The sequence below is a fragment of the Podarcis raffonei genome, chromosome 11 (assembly GCF_027172205.1).
Source record: "Podarcis raffonei isolate rPodRaf1 chromosome 11, rPodRaf1.pri, whole genome shotgun sequence".
NCBI lineage: Eukaryota > Metazoa > Chordata > Lepidosauria > Squamata > Lacertidae > Podarcis > Podarcis raffonei.
The window spans coordinates 41,218,370-41,238,490 of NC_070612.1; the positions used below are offsets into that span (position 1 = coordinate 41,218,370).

General features: G+C 41.7%; 1 protein-coding gene across 3 annotated transcripts in view; it reads right to left on the reverse strand.

Moving 5' to 3' along the window:
- Positions 1-20,121, reverse strand: part of EFNA5 (ephrin A5) — a 214,210-nt gene that overhangs the window by 22,051 nt on the left and 172,038 nt on the right. For all 3 annotated transcript variants that reach the window (XM_053409087.1, XM_053409086.1, XM_053409085.1), the window contains exon 2: positions 17,496-17,788. In XM_053409087.1, coding sequence (XP_053265062.1) covers positions 17,496-17,788 — 293 coding nt within the window. The remainder of the gene's footprint in view (positions 1-17,495; positions 17,789-20,121) is intronic.

Genomic DNA, 20,121 nt, shown 5'->3' on the forward strand with positions numbered 1-20,121 from the left:
TTTCGCTCTATAAGATGCACCAGACCATAAGACACACCTAGTTTTTGGAGGAGGAAAACAAGAAAAAAAAAAGCAGAATCTCAGAAGCCAGAACAACAAGAGGGATCGCTGCGCAGCAAAAGCAGCGATCCCTCTTGCTGTTCTGGCTTCTGGGATAGCTGCGCAGCCTGCATTCGCTCCATAAGACACACACACATTTCCCCTTACTTTTTAGGAGGGAAAAAGTGAGTCTTATAGAGCAAAAAATACGGTATGTCTACCCAGAGGTAATTCAACTGAGTTCAATGGGACCTATACAACCATGTGTACAGAATGCCAGCCTTAAAGAGCAAATTTAACTCAGCCCAGGTAAGAGTACAGAGGAACAGTGGGTTGGACACTGCATCCCAAACCCTGCTACTTGCATCAACCAAGGCAGAAGATGGGAGCAATTTTTATTTTTATGTTGCTGTGCCAGCCCCTGGCAGGTGCAGCTAAGAGGCCTGGATTGGGCCCCTCACAGGGATGGAGAATCCTAGGATAAAGTGGATTCATGTCTGGCTCTGTTCCAGCTTGGCTCCACAACACCTTATATTGCAGCTCTACCATTGCTACCAACGGCAGTAGCTTCTCAATGACTATACTTTGAGCAAGCTAAGCTGGGACCTTTCCAACAGCAGAGCCTGGTGGACAGATACCTCCTCCATATTCTAACCCAGGGGTAGGCAACGTAAGGCCCAGGGGCCAGATGCGACCCAATTGCCTTCTCAATCCGGCCCGTGAACAGTCCAAGAATCAGCATGTTTTTACATGAGTAGAATGTGTGCTTTTATTTAAAATGCATCTCTGGGTTATTTGTGCAGCATAGGAATTCATTCATTTTTTACTCCAAATATAGTCCAGCCCACCACATGGTCTGAGCAAAAAGGCATCCCTTAGGTTTTATAGAACAATTAAACAACTTATCTGAGCATCCATAAAATGTAAGGTCAACTATAGCTTTTTTTAAAAAAAAAGAGTCTTAAAGGCTGGCAGACATATTCCACACATTTTCAATGAACCTCAGATTTCCACTTCAGTTTTCTACCTGATTTTTAAAAAGTGTATTCTTTGTAAAAGTGTGCACACCCACACTATTAGAACTAGAAGAGGCATCACCCAGGAACTGCTTGTACACATTCCTATATAACTCTCCTCGCTCACTTTTTGTTTCTTTCTAATGTGCCTACATTTTTCAAACAATTCTGCAAATGAATTCCTACAGGGAGAATACAGGGCTTTTTATTTTAAACATGTCAGGAAGAATGTTTGTCCTAAAACTGAGTTGCAGGAAAAGAGCCCGTCTGAAGTGCTCACTTCTTTCTGCAGAACTCAAGTGACCATACCCTTTCATTCTCAAGTGAAAAAAAGGGAAAAGATTATTACTATGCTACTTTGGGAAGTCAGCCCTCCTGTAAGCGATCTCCTTTGTTATGAATATGGAACAGATGGAGCTAAATCTATCTGCTCTGTAGGAACAAAAACACTTACAACCTAGCTCTCTCTATTAAAGACTCTACTTAGCTCCTTTATACCACTAGCTTTCTGTGCACCGCTGTGAGGTTTTGACTTTATAGAAAAAGGGACTTCATAAAAGCAATAGCTCTTATTCTTAAACCAAAGTGGCCTAAGAACCGCAGAAGACGAATACGGGAGTTTAACCCGCATGGCTCCTTGGAGATATGCAAATATTCAATTACTTTCTCTCTTCTTCTTTTTTTAAGCTGGAGGAAAGATTCTAAAACGAAAAGGAATATCCATATGCGCTACAGACTTTGTACCAAAACAGTAAATCATGTGGGTGATAACATACAGCCCACATTACTAAAAGGTCAAGAATAGCTCCATTGTTGAAAGTCAGGAAACCAGGATTTAATTTGTGTATGTCAGGATGAAACAAGATGACAGTCCTTCAGACGAAACCTTATCAAACTCTCAAAGTGCATTTAGTATAATGCAAGTGAAATGTGCAATTAGGTTCCCATCATGCATACACAAAAAGATGCTGTATTGGATTATTTCAAAGAGCTGAATTTTTCACCTTTGACCATGTGTGTTGACTAACATCTGAATACAAGTCTACATTTATTAAATTAACAAACTGGAAGTAAGCAGCTGAGAACCAATACACTTGCTTATTTTGTTTTCATCTGTAATGTCAAAAGGCCCTGAGAGACCAGAATGGATATCAGTCCAATTGCCTAAATATAAATAAGAACTACATTCATAATTTCCCCAACAGCACTGCACATTCGTCACAAAAGTTTTAGCAATGGATTAAGCAAAGCAGTGACCTTGTTTACCAATTAAATGTACCGTATTGATACATTTACTGTCAGCCTCTTGAAAATAATTGAAAAAGGATTTGAAGGCAGGGTGCTTTAATTCTGACTAGATCAAGACTTCAGGCAAATTTCCCCCTGCCAAGGAAAGCACAGCTTGCCTGAAGTCGTAACCTTTGTTGGCGGAAGGGAAGTGGCCTTGAAACAGATCACGAAGCAGATGTTTAATGTCAAATCAGAGTCTAGGGATACATAGGCTATTGCAAATAAAACTCTTCTCCTGTCTGCTTAGTCTTCCCAATTCCCTGCCATGTGAAATATGAACTCGCCAACAAATGGCCAGTGTGCTATGCAGCGCAGCGAGCAGAGCGACTGCCACAGCTGAGCCAAAGACCGGAAAATTCCATATATTTTGCAACATTTTCATTATCCTGCTTTACAGCCGTGGATTCTGTCATAAGACAATGCAGTTATCCTGCCTATGGAAGTTGAGAAGGATTGCTACTAGCATCTAATAATGGATGAGCACCAGGAAACAGGCTTTAACCTAAACTTTTAGATTAAGGACTTTGGTCATTAATCTAACCAAAGACTTTTATCTATTGCCTGGCCCGAACTATCTGGCAGTGCAAAATAATAAAGTGCCATTTCCTAACACTGACCTATTTTGATACAGTGAATCATGGGGATGCAAAACCCACACCTAACTTAATGTAACGGCTGGACCTCATTATTTATTTTCTAAAATGAGAAAAATCCATTAATCATGGAATTTGTATATTTAACCTTGGAAGCAATTCCTCTGATCCAGATGTGTGGGAGCTGCTGCTCTAATGTTCATGAGTGTTTTAGGAAATTCTGATTGTTTTATTGTACCACATTTTACAATTGTAATTGTGTTTCACTGATTGCTTATAAATGCCCTGGGAATTTTTTTTTATAAATGACAGTTCAGAATGTTCAATAACTAAATAAATAAACAAATATTGGATGAAGTTGCTTAGTAGAGAAAGAAAGCTCTCTGATGCAGAACATTATTCAGGAATTCTATTCTGGAACAGAGAAGGAAGAGTTCTGCAGGGTAAGAATATAGGAAGAGAAATATTACATGCCGTATGCCCTGCGTCATTCTTCCCCACTTTCCTGCCTCTGCCTCCTCCTCCTCCTCCTCAGTAGTAACTACAATCCTGCACTGAGAAGCAAAGATGATAAAGAAAAAGTGGAATAAAATTGGCTTAACCTTTACTTTCCAAGATGCCAAATTTACTACAGGCAATCATGTTTGGTACATTCCCCAGCAAGCATTTTGTGTGAATAAGAAGCATTTATATATGTGCACTGGAGAACCAAAACCAAATCAGGGCTCCTAGGTGCATGCAGATAGATGTTTAAGGATTTTGTGTATTCACTGCAGGAGACATAGTTGTAACACTGGTATTACTCACAATAAATACCATTGCTAAATGAAGTGCAGAGTGATTCTTGGAAAGCTGCATTCTATAACCTAGCTAGTTCTACTTATTCATATGCAAATCTTTTAAATCAAAGATGGAACACTTGTAGTATGTATGTTGGATACAACCCACGGAACAATTTTATCCAGCCCCAGCAGTTCTACCAAAGTTTTAATTGGAAAGACTAGTAAAAAAATAAATGTTGCCGTGAAAAGAAAAGTGCTCTCAAAAATTCAGATACCTACGGTATATTCCTCACTTTAATATCATATATTTCTCTGAGTTCTATAGATCATATACTGGCTGATGACTAATCAAAAAGTTTTTATACAAAATGACCACTACATGAAGGTTGAATTGTGTAGTGCAGTAAAGTATGGGGTTTTTTTTTATGTCTGACTTACTGTATAGGAATCAGTCAACTCATACTCACTAAACACAACTGAGAGTTTTTCAGCCCACAATTTGGACTGCACGGGCACAGAATTCTGGGTTATATCCAGTTGTGCCCCTCTGCTCAGAGAAGGCACTGTGCCCCTGAGGAAGCTTCTGTAAAAGGATGTAAGAAGAACCCGCAGAATCAAGCCAGTGGCCCATCTAGTCCATCATCCTGCTCTCAAAGAGGCCAACCAAATGTCTCTAGGTCCCACAAGCAGGACCCAAGCACATGAACACTCCCTCCTTGTTTCCAGTAATAGGTAGATATGTGCCCCCCCCAAATTCTCCCTTTCTTCTGCGCCCCTTATACTACCTCTCATGGTGGTCTGAATTATTCCCTAGTCCTTGAAGCAGATTTTCTTTCGGGAAAAGGGGGTGCACAAAGAGCCCCAAAGAGAACGAATCTACAAAAATTGCTTCCCTCCCTTTTCTGTTCATGGAAACCTATACCAGACTGAAGAGAGAAGGGATACTACCCAACTTTTATTTTATTGTCAGAGTACATGCAACCCAGAAGATGCCACTTCAACATGGGGTGGTTGGCCAGTTTTTCTGTTTAGCAGAGCCAATCCTGTGAGGAAATAGTAAGGATGGGAGTTCATTGGACCACAGCATGATACATACCTGCACTGAGCAAAGATACACTACAGTGTTTTAGTGAGCTAAAAACATCCATCTATTCCATGCCATAAAAAACGGCAGCATCAGAGTACCTGTGAGAGGTCATCTAGGGAAAAGTCAGGTAAAGAGGGCATGCAGGAATGAAGGACTCGGGGCCACAGTGGGCACCATATGGAGACAATGGAAAATAGCCTCCCTGTGGTAAGTGATGTTCCCACCCTTCAAGTAACATATGCAAGCACTTATCACAGATATTGTAAATTATGATCTCCCAGTACTTCTAAACATCATGGCCCTGGCAGGGATCATTTGCCATATGATTGCTGTTTCCAGCAGTAGTGCCATAAATGATCATAATGTACATCCACAATCTATTGAAGGCAGAGGGTATTTTTAGTTATTGATGTATGTGTGTTGTATTTCAATTAGCTTATACAAGGCTGTACATAATTGATTCTCAAAATCTTTTCCACACATGGGGGCCTTAATCTTACATAAAAGGCAAGCATGGCAAAGCAGTTAATAAAAGAATAATGCACAGGCAATGATCACACAGCTGCAAGGTACAATGGTATGCACATTCTGCAACACTTATCCAAGCCCTGTACCTCTTCAATATGTTTTTCAGCTGAAACTCCCATAATCCCTTACCATTGCACAATGCCGGCTGGGGAATAACATTGCCATCATGTGGAATGATGCTGAGCTCTGTGTCCTGGTGAACTAGTACAGCATATTTTCTGATAGGGTTATTAGAATGGATGTCAATTGCATTGATAACCATATCTAACACATCTACAAGGGCCTGAAATATTATTAGCAAACTGCCCAACACTACAAAGCCTGGGTGTGTGGAAGGAGGGCCCCATTATTGCAGGAACTGCTAAGGGCCATGCAATGTTTCTCTGTATCCTCTACCTACCAGAACACATTCTTGGTGGAGCAGCTAGACTTCCAGAAGTCTCATTTGCACTTAACACTAAGTCTTAGGCTTATGTGCCATCCCCACTTCTCCTCCAGTGTGTCGATGAGGGAGAGGCTGAAGCTTTCACTTCCTTTTTCAGATTAACTGCAGTTTACCATTATATCCAAATCCTAACATGTGGTTAATCTTAACAACATTTTGTTGAAATAAATCAGTTTCAGGTCTCATGGTTTGAAGCTGGTTTGCATCAACAAACCATATCTAAGCCACCGTTTGTCTGGATTCAGACATCACAACAAGCTTCAGTTAATCTAAAATAGAAGGAAAAGCTCCCCAAACTCCTCATTATGGCTGTGCCAGAGGAAGTGGGAGGCATGTGAGAACAAAGCTTGCAGTGGCTTGTTCTTGCAACACTAATCCTCATTTCAACAACATGTGTGAATGCAGCCTAAATGTGTTTTCACTTGCACTGTTGTACTGCATCCCCAGAGGCAACATTTCATTTCTCCCCATATGAGCACACGGCATCAATTCACTTCTGTTTTAAAAAGGAGTGCTTTTGGGAACACCATTTAGATGGCTGCTAGCCATCCACCAGAGCCTCCTGACTCTGGATCCTAGGGAAAGCGGCAAGCCTTGGCCCTTTTTAACTGTGTCCCAAATTAAAACCAATTTACTTTGTCCTATATAACTCATTGTGAGCTGCTGCAAATAAAGTGTCAAAAGCAGTCCCTATCTGCATGACCCCTACCCTTCTTCTGCAAATCTGGGACTGTTCCTGGAAAATAGGGACATTTGGAGGGTCTGCACTGCACCCAAGGCAAGTTAAGATCCTTCAACATCACCAGGATATTATAATCTGGTACACAGATATCTCAAGTCACTATAATGGAGGGGAGGATCTGAAAATTGGATATTTATGTATCTCTCCTTTGCAGTTACATGGCTGATTTATTAATCTTTTTCAAATGGCATTACTACCCCAAGTCAGGGTTAAAATAATGAAAACAAAACAAAAACCCAGAACCCATTTATTGAGATGTCCACCAAAATCTTTAGAGGAACAGGTTTGCTCTGTTTCACAGTTTCTAAAAATGATGCTGTGGCATTTAAAACTGAAGTTTATATTCCTACACTTTCTCCCAGAAGAGTGCTTAAAAATAGGCACACATTAGACAGTTCAACAGACCTTACTTTCCTATCATCTGAATTCATCAATTGCCTGATAGCAATCGAGAACCTACAGCTCGTCCCTGGATTTTGAAGTGCTCTGTGAAAGAGAAACCTCCCCATCGCAGGGCTTCTACGTTTTATGCTGAATAGGATTCTTCTCTTTTTCAGTCCTGATAACAGACTTAGCAGGTTTCTCTAGGGAACTACACCACCATGGCAGATTTTTATCATGCCCTTTTCTTCTGAAATATTTCGCTGAAAATAATTGGAACGTAATGATCCTTCAGAGGAATCGCTAGACAAGGGGAAAAAATGAAATAATACTGAAGAATGTCATGTTTGAGACTGCATTTTCATTTTGCAGAATCTTCAGATGTCCAGTGGGAACTGTCAAAGACACGGATCAATTAATTTTCTAATCTCTTCATAATGAGCTTCTTCCTACCTCCCACCTCTTGTTTGTGTCTTCTGTAGCAAGCAATTTGATCTTTATGGGTTTGTTTTGATCATCTTCTTTCTCCCTTTCAAAACTTTTCCATTGTCTTAAAAACAGAAAACATGTTTGAGAGCAGGAGGAGGAGGAGGGAAATGTGAATTCGCCCTAATAGAATTAAGCATACTAGTAATGTCTGTTCTTTAATCCAAAGGAACAATAGAGATAAACCTCTGAAGCTTGTATGTGGGGAAATTGATTTCTGCCTGTAGAGTACATGGAAAGTGTGAAGGTCATATTGACAGCCTGCCCTGCATTGCTCTTAGGGCCAGCTGTATTCATTCTGACTTCTTTCTTATCATTCCCATCAGCTCCACACATTCTGTCCCATTATTCATGGATTGCTCATACAGAATTGGTTGCAGAGGTACAGAATATTAAATGTCTTCTGATAGTTTTTCCTAGGGGCTGTAAAGTAGGTCTCTAAAACATTCTCAAGAATGAAAGCTCCGGGAGAAGGGAGAAAGTGAAGCTATATCAGGGGTAGCAAATCTGGTGCCCTCCTGATGTTGCTGGGAACATCATTTCACTTGTCCCTGACCACTGGCCATGCTTGGTTAGGGCTTGATACAAGCTCTAGATCATTAACATCTGGAGGATACCATGTTGAAATCTAGCACTCTAGACCCACAGCCAAAGATGGCTCTCTTGTTTCCTTGATCTCCTTACTCCCTAAGCTACCCAACTCACAGTCCCGCTCAATTTTGTCCTGCTCACCTGTCTCTATTTCATCTTCTTCTTGGTCCTGCTAATCTTATGCAGCTCATCTGATTCTTAGGTCTGTGTTAATTGTCTCCATCCTTCCCTGCCACCTCTTTGCCCTTTAACCTCCCTATTGTTTCTAGCCTCCCTTTTCTCCTATATTCCCATTTCTAATCCTGCTGCCACCTTTCCTTTAACTATTCCATTTCTACACACTGCTTTCAGTTTAGAGCATGCAGGACAACAAGAGACCCAACTGATTAATTTCTAAAATCAAAGAGTTCTGGGGTTTGTTGCAGAGTTTGATTCAACTGGAATTTTGCACATCCTCCCCCCCAAAAGTGAGTGCGATCAATGCTACTGGAGTAATCAGAGAGAATACCCTGAGCCAGTGCTGAAACCAATACACAGCCAACTGCAAACAGGAATTGGTTATATATATGCTGAATTGCATCCTGGAAGCCAATACAGAGGAACTTAATCTAGACAAAATGGAAGCACTGCTAGTGGAGGCTAGTCTATCCATGGAGGTAAATTCAATCTGTTCAATCTTTGGAGATCCTCCACCAGATACTTTTGCAGTCTGAATTGAGGTGGGTGGCAATGGGGGAGAGAGGCTTCTTACCTGTGGTGCCTCACTTTTGGAATGTTCTCTCCAGGGAGCCTCACCTGGCACGTACTTGTGGTTTTGGTTCAGCTTTGCTCTGCTTTCATAATTTGCCTGCTTCCCTGCTCAGAAGGAATTAAGTCATCTTGCGTGTCCATTTCATTTCTGTCAAACAATTGACTGATCACTCCCATAGTGATAAACTGCAACTGAGTTAAAATAAATGTATAGTAAACTACATTTACCCTCAGGTGAATTGTTGAAATTGTTAATCTCTATATCTATATAAGCACCAATAATTACTGTTTTGTTTCCTGTAGAAGGGTGGGTGGGTGTATTCCAGAAAGCACTTTAGCAGCCAATCTGCATGTTAATAAAACTTGGAGAAACATTTGTGATTAATATAAATTACGAATCCCACTTTTATGCCTGTGTGTGACAGGGACTAATTCATACAGCTTCGCTTGAGCTACCACTGTGTATTTCAAAGTGGGAGGGTTAACATTGTGCTATCTCAATCCCGCACAGTTCTGTTAACAATTTACATGTGCAACTCTGGGTGGGTGTGGGTGTATCTTAAAAACAACCTAACTTATGAGGTATTTACATATTATTTTGAAAACTGGGCAACTGGTGCTTGCCTGTGCATGCAACCTTAGCATATCAGCAGAATGCTACTAGAGTGCTGATGTTATGGGTACCAGCAGTCCACAGTCCCCAGGCTCCCATGACATTTTAATGAGAGGGCCAGTCACCCACAAAGTGTGGCATGGCTGCACATGTACGCCGTGGGGCATGCACACACTACGCCACAGCACCCTGCTACATGCATCACCAGAGGGTGTGATGATGTAGTATGCACATGCCTGGGGGACTGATGACATAGCACATGCCCCATGGTGTTTGTGCTCACCCCAGTGACTGCACACAGCCCCAGGCACCTGTGGTCACAGGGGTAAGCCGGAGCCAGTGAGTCTTGCTTATATGTGATGCCAAGGAACAGGTGAATGCCCCGAGAGTATGGTGTTTAGGCTTTCTTAAACAAACTTGCCAAAAGTGGCAGCAATTGCCTACTAGGGCAGGTGGAGCAAAGGGCAGGGCAAAAAAAAACACGGCACCTAACAACAGGGAGTGCTGGGTGTAAGAGGAGCCAGAAGTCACAAAAGGTAGAACAAATGGCAGAGCACAGGCAAATCGACTGTGGTGTGGATCCAGCTAAGTCACTGTGTGTATGGAACAACTCTCACCAGCACAATGGTAGTTCTCTCAACTCCAGTCCCCCACCAGTCCCTTCACTACACTCAAATGTGCTCAGAAGTCTTGGGAGAAAGTTTTGGGGGAGCGCTGGGAGATGAGAGGGGAGAATACCATTGTGCTCAGGGACGTTATTGCATGCATGCAATAATTTAATTGGGTCCAACCCTCAGTGTTTAAGTGGTGGTAGAGGAGGAAGAGAGAAACAGCAAGGTTGGGTCCTTGGAGAGAGCAGAAGGGGAGAGGCTGAGGGGAAAGAAAGCAAGGCAAGGAGTGAGGGGAGAAACATTGAGGCTAAGGGGTAGGAGCAAGGCTAAAGGAGCTAGGCTAAAGGATGGGATGGGTTGGGAGAAAGAGAGCTTTCCTGTTCTGCATTGTACAAAAACAACTCATTTTCTTGGTCCAGGCCAGGGACACCAATCAGAGCAAAATTGCATGGGTTATTTTTAAGTGATTCCAGTGGATTGGTCATGGGTGTAGGTCTGGAACAAATCACTTTATGCATATTGTTGATATCATTTCAGCCGGCATCTATTCCATATTACACAATGCATACAAGCACTGCAGCAGTTCATTCAATTAGTGCGTTATCTCAGAAACTGAATTACCTAGCGAGAACACTTCTCATCTCCACAACAAGAGTGAAACAGCACTATCATTTCCCAAAACTGGTTTCATTAAAAGAATGTCTGGTTTGGCAAGTCCTCACTAAATTATTTCAGGGTATATAGTACAATACCTGTACTCACATTTCATATCCTGCCAATTATATTATGATAAAGCAAAGGACTCCCAACAGTACAGTAACACTAACCAGTTCTAGCTATGAAATGATAAAACATCATAACTAATTTGTAGTATGTATTTAGCTAGGCTGATTACAAGATGAAATCCAGCACATACACTAATTAATATAAAAGGTAAAGGGACCCCTGACCATTAGGTCCAGTCGTGGCCGACTCTGGGGTTGCGGTGCTCATCTCACTTTATTGTCCAAGGGAGCCGGCGTCATGTGGCCAGCATGACTAAGCCACTTCTGGCAAACCAGAGCAGCACACAGAAGCGTCATTTACCTTCCCGCTGGAGTGGTACCTATTTATCTACTTGCACTTTGACGTGCTTTCGAACTGCTAGGTTGACAGGAGCAGGGACCGAGCAACGGGAGCTCACCCCGTCGTGGGGATTCAAACCGCCGATCTTCTGATCGGCAAGTCCTAGGCTCTGTGGTTTAACCCACAGCGCCACCTGCGTCCCTCTAATTAATATACATCTAATCAATAAGGAATGACTGAGGGTCAAATTAGATGCGGATGCAACAGCCATACGTCTGTCTTGTTCATTTATACAGTGGGGGGTAGCAGAGTTTATTGAGCACCTTCCCATGCTTCAAGTATCTTTCACCTATCACTTACGGTATCACAGGTAGGGAGGGAAAGGGACGCGGGTGGCGCTGTGGGTAAAACCTCAGTGCCTAGGACTTGCCGATCGTATTGTCGGAGGTTCGAATCCCCGCGGCGGGGTGAGCTCCCGTCGTTTGGTCCCAGCTCCTGCCCACCTAGCAGTTTGAAAGCACTCTTAAGTGCAAGTAGATAAATAGGGAGCGCTTTATAGCGGGAAGGTAAACGGCGTTTCCGCGCACTGCGCTGGTGCTGGCTCGCCAGAGCAGCTTCGTCACGCTGGCCACGTGACCCGGAAGTGTCTCCGGACAGCGCTGGCCCCCGGCCTCTTAAGTGAGATGGGCGCACAACCCTAGAGTCGGACACGACTGGCCCGTACGGGCAGGGGTACCTTTACCTTTAATCAATAAGGAAGGAGGTTTACATGTTTTCACAGAACATGCACCAGTAAGCTTAGTTTAGCATATGTTCATATATGTGCCTATCACCCCACTTTGGATGAAACTTGGCTGATTGATTTTCTTACCGGTATATCTAAAATAGGCACATCTTTATATCTCACCTCAAAACTCCTGTTGCATTTGTTGGTTCTCACAACTTAAATCTAATGTTCAGGAAGAGGAATAAAAAACTCTTTCCCCTTTGTCTTGTTTATTAACCGTGGAAAGAAAACCATTCATTCATTCAGCCACAAAGGCCAAGACCTCTTACAATATACATATGAGACAATTCTCAAAGATGCACATTACAAGCACAGCCCATCTCCTTTCTATACACCCTGTTCCATTGCGTTAATGACACTTGAATTTTTAACAGCAGGAATCCAAATAATCTCTTTTCAATTAGTTATCTGACAGGCTTGGGGGTGGGTTGGTGGGGGGAGAGGACCTGCAAAAACAAATGCTAGCACTGCTTTGGTTCATATCTCCACTCTCTTACACAGATATTTATTCAGTCCCAAATTATGCAACAGCTTTTAACACTCCCTTTGAGGGTTTTAAGAACACTACCGACATCAAAATCTATTAGACAGTGGTGATTGTTCCAGCTTTTCTTTTACAAGACTAGCACTTAATTCTTCTAATAGCAACCAGTCCTTTAATCTGCACACTAGATTAAGCAAAATTCCCCTTTAAAGGTTACCTTGTCTGTCTGTTTAATGTTTCATGAACAAAAAATACCAATAATAAAATAAAAACACACATCTATCAAACTCTTCCAATTACTCTGATTTCACTCAGAATGTCGAAAGCAATTTGGGCGAACCAGCTATCAAAGTCAGGATTCTTTGAGTCACTTGAGCAGCTCAACAGCTGTCAGGGCAGCATCCCTGTTTATGCTGATCAGATCTCCACTGAAAAGTTAAAAGGGCATCTAGCAATAAAAACAATACCCTGAGGTATTATTGGGACATTAAAAAGCTCTGAATCTAAATAAATTTCCTTAGTTAGTTTTCATTCCTAAAGGAGAATTCTGATGTTCCTATATGTGAATAAAATGGTAAACACAGTTCTCTCAGACCACAGTGGCATGAGGCCCCCGGAGGGGGAAAGTGTTCCACAAATCCAGAGGAAATTTATATTATCCCAAAAGATAACAACAGAATAGGTCCAGTTGCATTTGAGGTTCCCTTACTTGGATCACAGCCAACAAATAAATTGTTAACACACATGACTGAGGGTCAAATTAGATGCGGATGCAACAGCCATACGTCTGTCTTGTTCATTTATACAGTGGGGGGTAGCAGAGTTTATTGAGCACCTTCCCATGCTTCAAGTATCTTTCACCTATCACTTATGGTATCGCAGGTAGGGAGGGAGAAGGTGCTAGCCGTAACAGTGTGTTTATGTTTCAGTAAGATGGAAGTGGAAGGAGAGGATTCAGTTTTGACTTTTGACTTGTCACATGTAGCATGACTCACAGAGGAGCACCTGCTATTTAGATGCCATTTTGCAGTTTCCTAATCCAAGGGCTCAGCCCCATGCATATTGTGGGGCAGCTGTCCCAGGCATCAGTGGGCTAAGCTGGCTGCGGCCTCCCCACCAGGGATGGCTGATTTTGTGTTTGAGCTTATAACTTTATTCTAACAAGACTCCTGCTCCGGGCCTCAGACAAGCTCTACATGGGCCTGGATGGCTTTCTAGGACTGTTTGACTGGGAATATGCCCAGTGCTATCACTGATCAAAGGAAGAAACATGTATCCCAAGGATGAAAACAACAACAACGGTCAATGACACAAAAATGGAACATCATTGTTTAAGATTATGCACACACCAGTAACCCAAATAGAACCGATGGCACCTCATCCAGCCTCTTAGTTTTGTGTTTAGTTCAACAAGTTGGCAATCTAGAACCAAATTAAGAGCCTATAATCTCTGAAACAAACAACTGCTTACCAAAGAGTTCTGTGTCTTAAAAAGACATGCCAGTAACTCAAAAAAGTATGTACCGATTCATAATCTTGTACATTCAAATAAATGTGATAAGGCAAAAAAATCCATGACAACTTCCTTGAGGTTTTTGACATTTAACTGTTAGATAATGCAGTGAATTTAACAGTCAGTAAGTTTCCAATGATAGGTACAAGTTCAAATTTATTTGCAACAAATAATCTAATGTTTGTTTAATTATTTAAAAATCTGTTCTTTTGGGGAATGTTTAGTGGAAACCACCGAATAGTTCATACTACAAAGATATAGTTCAGTCATATACAAGAATTACACAGTTATGCTGTAGAAGATGTAATCCAGTGATATTTTGCGGTGCGTGGAAAAAGTTTTTTTAAGACTTTAAGACTCTGAAATATGGCTAAAAAATTAATCTCACCAATTGGAATGCCAAAATGCTGCTGCTAAAAATATATCATTGCATTCCTAATTTTGTGCTATTTTATCTTTCATTTTAAACAGTAACTGCAGCTTAGATGAAGAGCATAGAACTCTTGATATTTCAAAGTACTATGAAACAATTACGTTAATGGGAACCATTGACAGTTAAATGATTCTGCTAAATGAATGTTATAGAAAACACAATGACTTTTTAAAAAAGAAAAATATTGAATTTAACCACAAATTAGAAAAAAAGGTGTTACAAGCACTGGGGTGCATTTTTACTATTAATTCAAACGGCAGTGAAGTGCTGTTTATATAGTTTAATGGATTCTGTATTTTCTAATAAGCAAGTTAGTAAGTAGCAAAAACACAATAAGATTTTTTCCCCCTCCTACTTCCCTATGAAAGGTCTTGTTACTGCCTGGGAGTGCACTGCTGCCACACCGGGTAAAGAAACCCTTTCCCAGAGAGAGGACGTCAACTGGGACAGGGCTGGTGCTCAACAGCTATTCCTGATATTCTGAAGCACTTGAGTTTGTACTGAACTGCATTAATTGTTTAAATGAATGGGGTTGGGTTTTTTGTTTTTTGCATTCTTTACATGCTACTTTGTTTATAATATTCATACAGTGATTGGAATGTCTGCTAATTTTTGATGCAATTGTTATTAGTGCGAGCTGCTGTTAGCTCAACTTTTGTTGTTGGAAAACAGACTAAAAAATATTAAAAATTAAAAATCAAATAGTGGTTTTGACTAAAAAGTTTGTACATGCACCCTGCAATCCTGTGGTTTTTGGGAGGGAGTCCCAGAGCCCATAGGACACAGCACATTTTTCTCTGTGAGGGTAGAGAGAAATCTGCCCTCAGAGATGGAGCATCAAGTAATATTTTTAAAACCCCTTAAAGGATTTGGCAGACTGAACCTGCTCAAGTAATTTCCCTGCAAATTTCAAACACTTGAGTGAAAAGGCAGGGGAGGAAAACCAGATATCCATCTTTAGATTTCTAACTATGGTCAATAGATGTAGAACTGAGCTTTGAATTTAACAGATCCGAATTGGACCCAAATAATGAATCAAATCAAAATAATACAGAGCAGATCTTAAAACAGGTGAGGCTGCTTCCAGATGCTACATATACAAGAGGAGCTTTTTGGTTGCTGCACACACACAGTTATACCTCACTTTAAATTTCCTTGGCTAGTTTAATTGTTTGTTAGAACTTTCAAGCAGCAAAGTTCACAATAATACCTAACCTATTGCTCACTGCAGTGAGATATAGTTCTGCATCCCTTTAGATACAAAAGCTCTCCGAAGTCAAGGGGGATGTTTGCATAAGTGAGATCGGTACCATATGATGTAAATTAATTCATTTCAAAACCATCTCCACTTGACTGGGATTCCTTTCGTATTTACTAACAGGATATGAACCAGAGTTTAGTTCTGACATGTTTTCACATGACACATCTCCGAAAGTAAGCAGTGAAACAATTCAACTGTTACTGTTCCAATTTATTTTCATTACGCTTTGGCACGTGGAGAGAGTGTAAGATTGAGAGTGAGCACACAAAAGTACAAAGAGGTACGTTTTCCTGCAATGCCTGGTTGCTTAAGTAGAAGAAGCATTCATGTATTTCAGCAAGAATGAATTTCCCTATTTATTTTTAAGAAACATGAGACTGAAGGCATAAAGTAAAAGAATAGATGCTACCAGTTTAGTGAGATAATGGTTTCACCGAGGAAATAACAGCTGGGGGAAAATGGCTACTGCAATGCTGAAACTAATTGTAAAGTATTGGACTCTAGATGTGTAAGGTAAAGGAAAGGCGTTCTTTGCTAAAGAAGAGCTCATTTCATCACTTTCGTATGCAGCTAAAAGGCTGATGCTTTTTCTGGGATTTGTTTCTCCCACTGCATCACCTAAAGGCCATAGGTAAAGGTAAAGGGACCCCTGACCATTAGGTCCAGTCGTGACCGACTCTGGGTTTGCGGTGCTCATCTTGCTGTATTGGCCGAGGGAGCCGGCGTACAGCTTCCGGGTCATGTGGCCAGCATGACTAAGCCGCTTCTGGCAAACCAGAGCAGCACACGGAAATGCCGTTTACCTTCCCACCAGAGTGGTACCTATTTATCTGCTTGCACTTTGACATGCTTTTGAACTGCTAGGTTGGCAGGAGCAGGGACCGAGCAACGGGAGCTCACCCCGTCATTGCGGGGATTCGAACCGCCGACCTTCTGACTGGCAAGTCCTAGGCTCTGTGGTTTAACCCACAGCGCCACCCGCGTCCCTTCTAAAGGCCATAGCAGGCTTCAAATCTCCTTGGGAGGGGGGAGTGCCTTGACAGTGAGGGAGTGTGTGCTTGTTTAAAGGATGCAGGTGTGTTAATTCCTTCATAACTATTTTGCATCCCCCCTCATGCTCAAAGAAACAGCTGTTCTGAGTAAAACGTCTCCTTGACTTGGTGAAGATTCCCATTTATCCCGAGACATTACTATATTCAATAATTCTGGATTGTGGTATTTGCAGATATAGCATTTGAAACATTTCTTCACTGATAACCATTTTTGTGTCGCCAAGGACATTGCAACAGCTTCTTTGAAAAAATGAAAGAATCTTGCATATCTGGAGTGGATAGTGTGTAACTATACACTTTCTGCAATGACACTTTGCACATCTCCAAACTGAGAAGCGGTTCAAATGAACATAATGAGGTTGCGTTCACAAGAACATTAATACTTAAGTTTACAAATGTCCTCTGCACTTTTAGCAGCATCTCCTGCTCCGTTCACAAAGAATAATATGAACTAAAGAACCATCAAAGGGGAGTCATACTGACATTTCTTCACTGTGACAAGCATAGAGTTCACTCTACATCAATCCATCAAAATGAGTGTAGCTACTATTCTATTGAATCAACAAGTGTTTGGGGACACGTCTTTGCACCTGAATGAGAACCTCATAAATGAAAAACATTGCAATAATGATATTGTTATTTAAATGCCTGTGAACCAGGGTGTATGTGGGAGAAAGAGAAGTTCTCTTGAATAACCTCAATGGCATTGCTTTATTTCACATGAATGCAGCTGGATATGCAGTTTCATGTGGGGAAAGGCAGACATATTTTATATCTCATTTTTATTCCCATACTCCTGGTGATTTTATCTAGGGATCCCAAGATCTACAAGTATATACTCAAGACACATCTGTAGCACATACAGACTGGCCTTTTGCAAAAGTGAAAAACTGCCATGGTTTCCTCCAGCTGCTATACAACATTGCATAAATCTCCAAATACTCACAGATGTAGAAATATTCCCGGCCTGGCCTGAACTCAAATCCTAATGAGAAGGGAGTGAAGAGTTGGAATTTTTCTGAGAACTTCAATGGTCCATTCGGAGAGTGAGGCCGATTGCACTCCCACCTCTTGAATCCTTTGGAAGTGTGATCACAGGAACTGTAGCCATCAAAGTTCACCATGTAAAGGATGTAGCGTTCAGTCTTATCTTCTGACACTGAATCTTCATAATGAGGACAGAATACATCCAAATAGTCATTGATGCAGACATCAATATGGTAGTCACCCCGCTGGAATCTAAAAGGAAAAACAAAACAAAACCAGCTCAGGAAATCTTCACGACAAAAAAATTACTTAAAGTCACAAAAAATTAACATCTTGATCACGATTCACTTTCTCAGGAAAAACCCTTCACAAGGACTTCCACTTGTGCAATGGGGCTATCCCCTCCCCTGTATTGGCTCCGTGTTTGTGTTTCATGAGGACAGCACACAAGGGAGGGGAGAATTGTTCCATCAGGCCACCTGTTATGTCTGCGTAGATGGAACCTTTGTAATAGTGCAATGTTGAATACTACCTTTGGGGTATTTCCTTTGTCAAAAGCATGGGAAATAGCTCAAGAAATATTTCAAGCCATAACTTTGCACTCAGTGCCCTTTAACTGAAGGGCCACAACCAGTTCTTGTTAGGATTGTCCTACTTTCCTGTAGGATCCTGGCAGAGACACATGCCTGACTGGCATGATACCAAGAGGCAGCAGCACGCTTAGGGATCCACAGAGTATTCACAGTTTGCGTGACAGAACTCAGTAGCACAGCATTTTGGCTAATCTACTTTATTTACATATAATACACTTGGAGCATTCTGACTTAGCTCCTTCCTCTTTCTCATCAGACAGCAAAGAGAGAAAGAACAAAGGACAATAGTCCCACTTCACAGAACACAGTAACATAAACATCCTGTCTCCATCACTTCCCACACTGTGGAATGAAAACATACACCACCATGTGATAGACAACAATCCCATGACTGCAAACACGGAGCAAGACTCCTAACAGTTCTGTCTGTGTCCTTTGCCCTACAATTGCCTCCAGATCAATATATTCTATATGGGGGGAGGGAGACTGTGAGAGAAACTCCGTTTCATCTCTCTCTTTATTAAAGAGAAAAACCAGAAATGCTATACATACTTTCATACAGCACAAACACCAAATGGGATATCATTTCTGTACCACAACCAAATCTCATTACAGGCACATACATTTATTTCCTACAAACACTCATTCATCTTTGCTTTCTCTTTGCTGCTGGCAACGTTTAGTCAAGATCCAAGAAAGCAAAGTATACCTTTGAAATATTTTTGAAAAGCAATGTAACTCCACTGCCAAAGTGCACAGAAGAGATACCGCTGCTCAGATAAAAGAATTCTAGACTATGAATTATCAGCACTCACCTGACAGTTTGGAATGAGAGCCAGATGAGAAAGGTAGTACAAGGCACTTTCACTGATGCGCTTTTATTATCAGCAGTGGTAAGCAGTATTAGCTGCAGCAGTAGTGAGGCTGTTTTTACTGTCATTGTAATAGGAGCTTAGTGCCAGGTAGGGCCAACATATTTCTCGCCCAACTCTCAGCTGCGTATTGCAGGTGGGAGTTGTATGCACTGCATACGGAAGCTTGCCAATCACCCGAGAGAGTAACTTTCACACACAGCCCAGATGCAGCAATTTAGTCCTAATGAGTCCTCTCTACCTACTACTCTCTACTCACAGGAGTGCATCTTTACAGCAAAACACTCTTGGAACATGAATCAAACATACATTCATTGCAAAGGTTAAAGACAGTCCATGGGGTGACTGTGCCCCTGAAGGACCAGGTGTGCAGGCTGAGAGTCATTTTGGATTCACAGATGTCCATGGAGGTCAATTGTGTTTCCAGGGCAGCTGTCGAATGGCTCCATGTATGCCAGCTGACACCCTACCTGCTTGTGCACTGTCTTGCCAGAGTGCTCTGGTTATTTCCTGCTCGGGTACTGCAATACGCTCTATGTGGGGCTACCTTTGAAGGTGACTTGGAAAGTACAACTAATCCAGAATGTGACAGTTGGGCTGGTGACTGGGAGCAGCCACCAGGACCATATAACACCAGTCCTAAATGATCTACACTGGTTCCTTGTACGTTTCCGAGCACAATTCAAAGTGTTGATGCTGACCTTTAAAGCCCTAAATGGCCTCAGTCCTGTATATCTGAAGGAGTGTCTCCACCCCTATCATTCAGCCCAGACATTGAGGTCCAGCTCCGAAGGCTTTCTGACAGTTCCCTCACTGTGAGAAGTGAACTTACAGGCAGCCAGGCAGAGGGCCTTATCAATAGTGGTGCCCACCCTGTAGAACACCCTCCTATCAGATGTCAAGGAGATAAATAACTACATAACTTTTAGAAAACATCTGAAGGCAGCCCTGTATCAGGAAGGTTTTGATATTTGATGTTTTATTCTGTGGGAAACCGCCCAGAATGGCTTGGGCAACCCAGCCAGGTGGGCAAGGTTTGAATAAATTAGTAGTAGTAGTAATATCATCAGTGAAAGCTTTATTTTCACAGGTATCGCATAAGCCACTGTGGACATTTCAA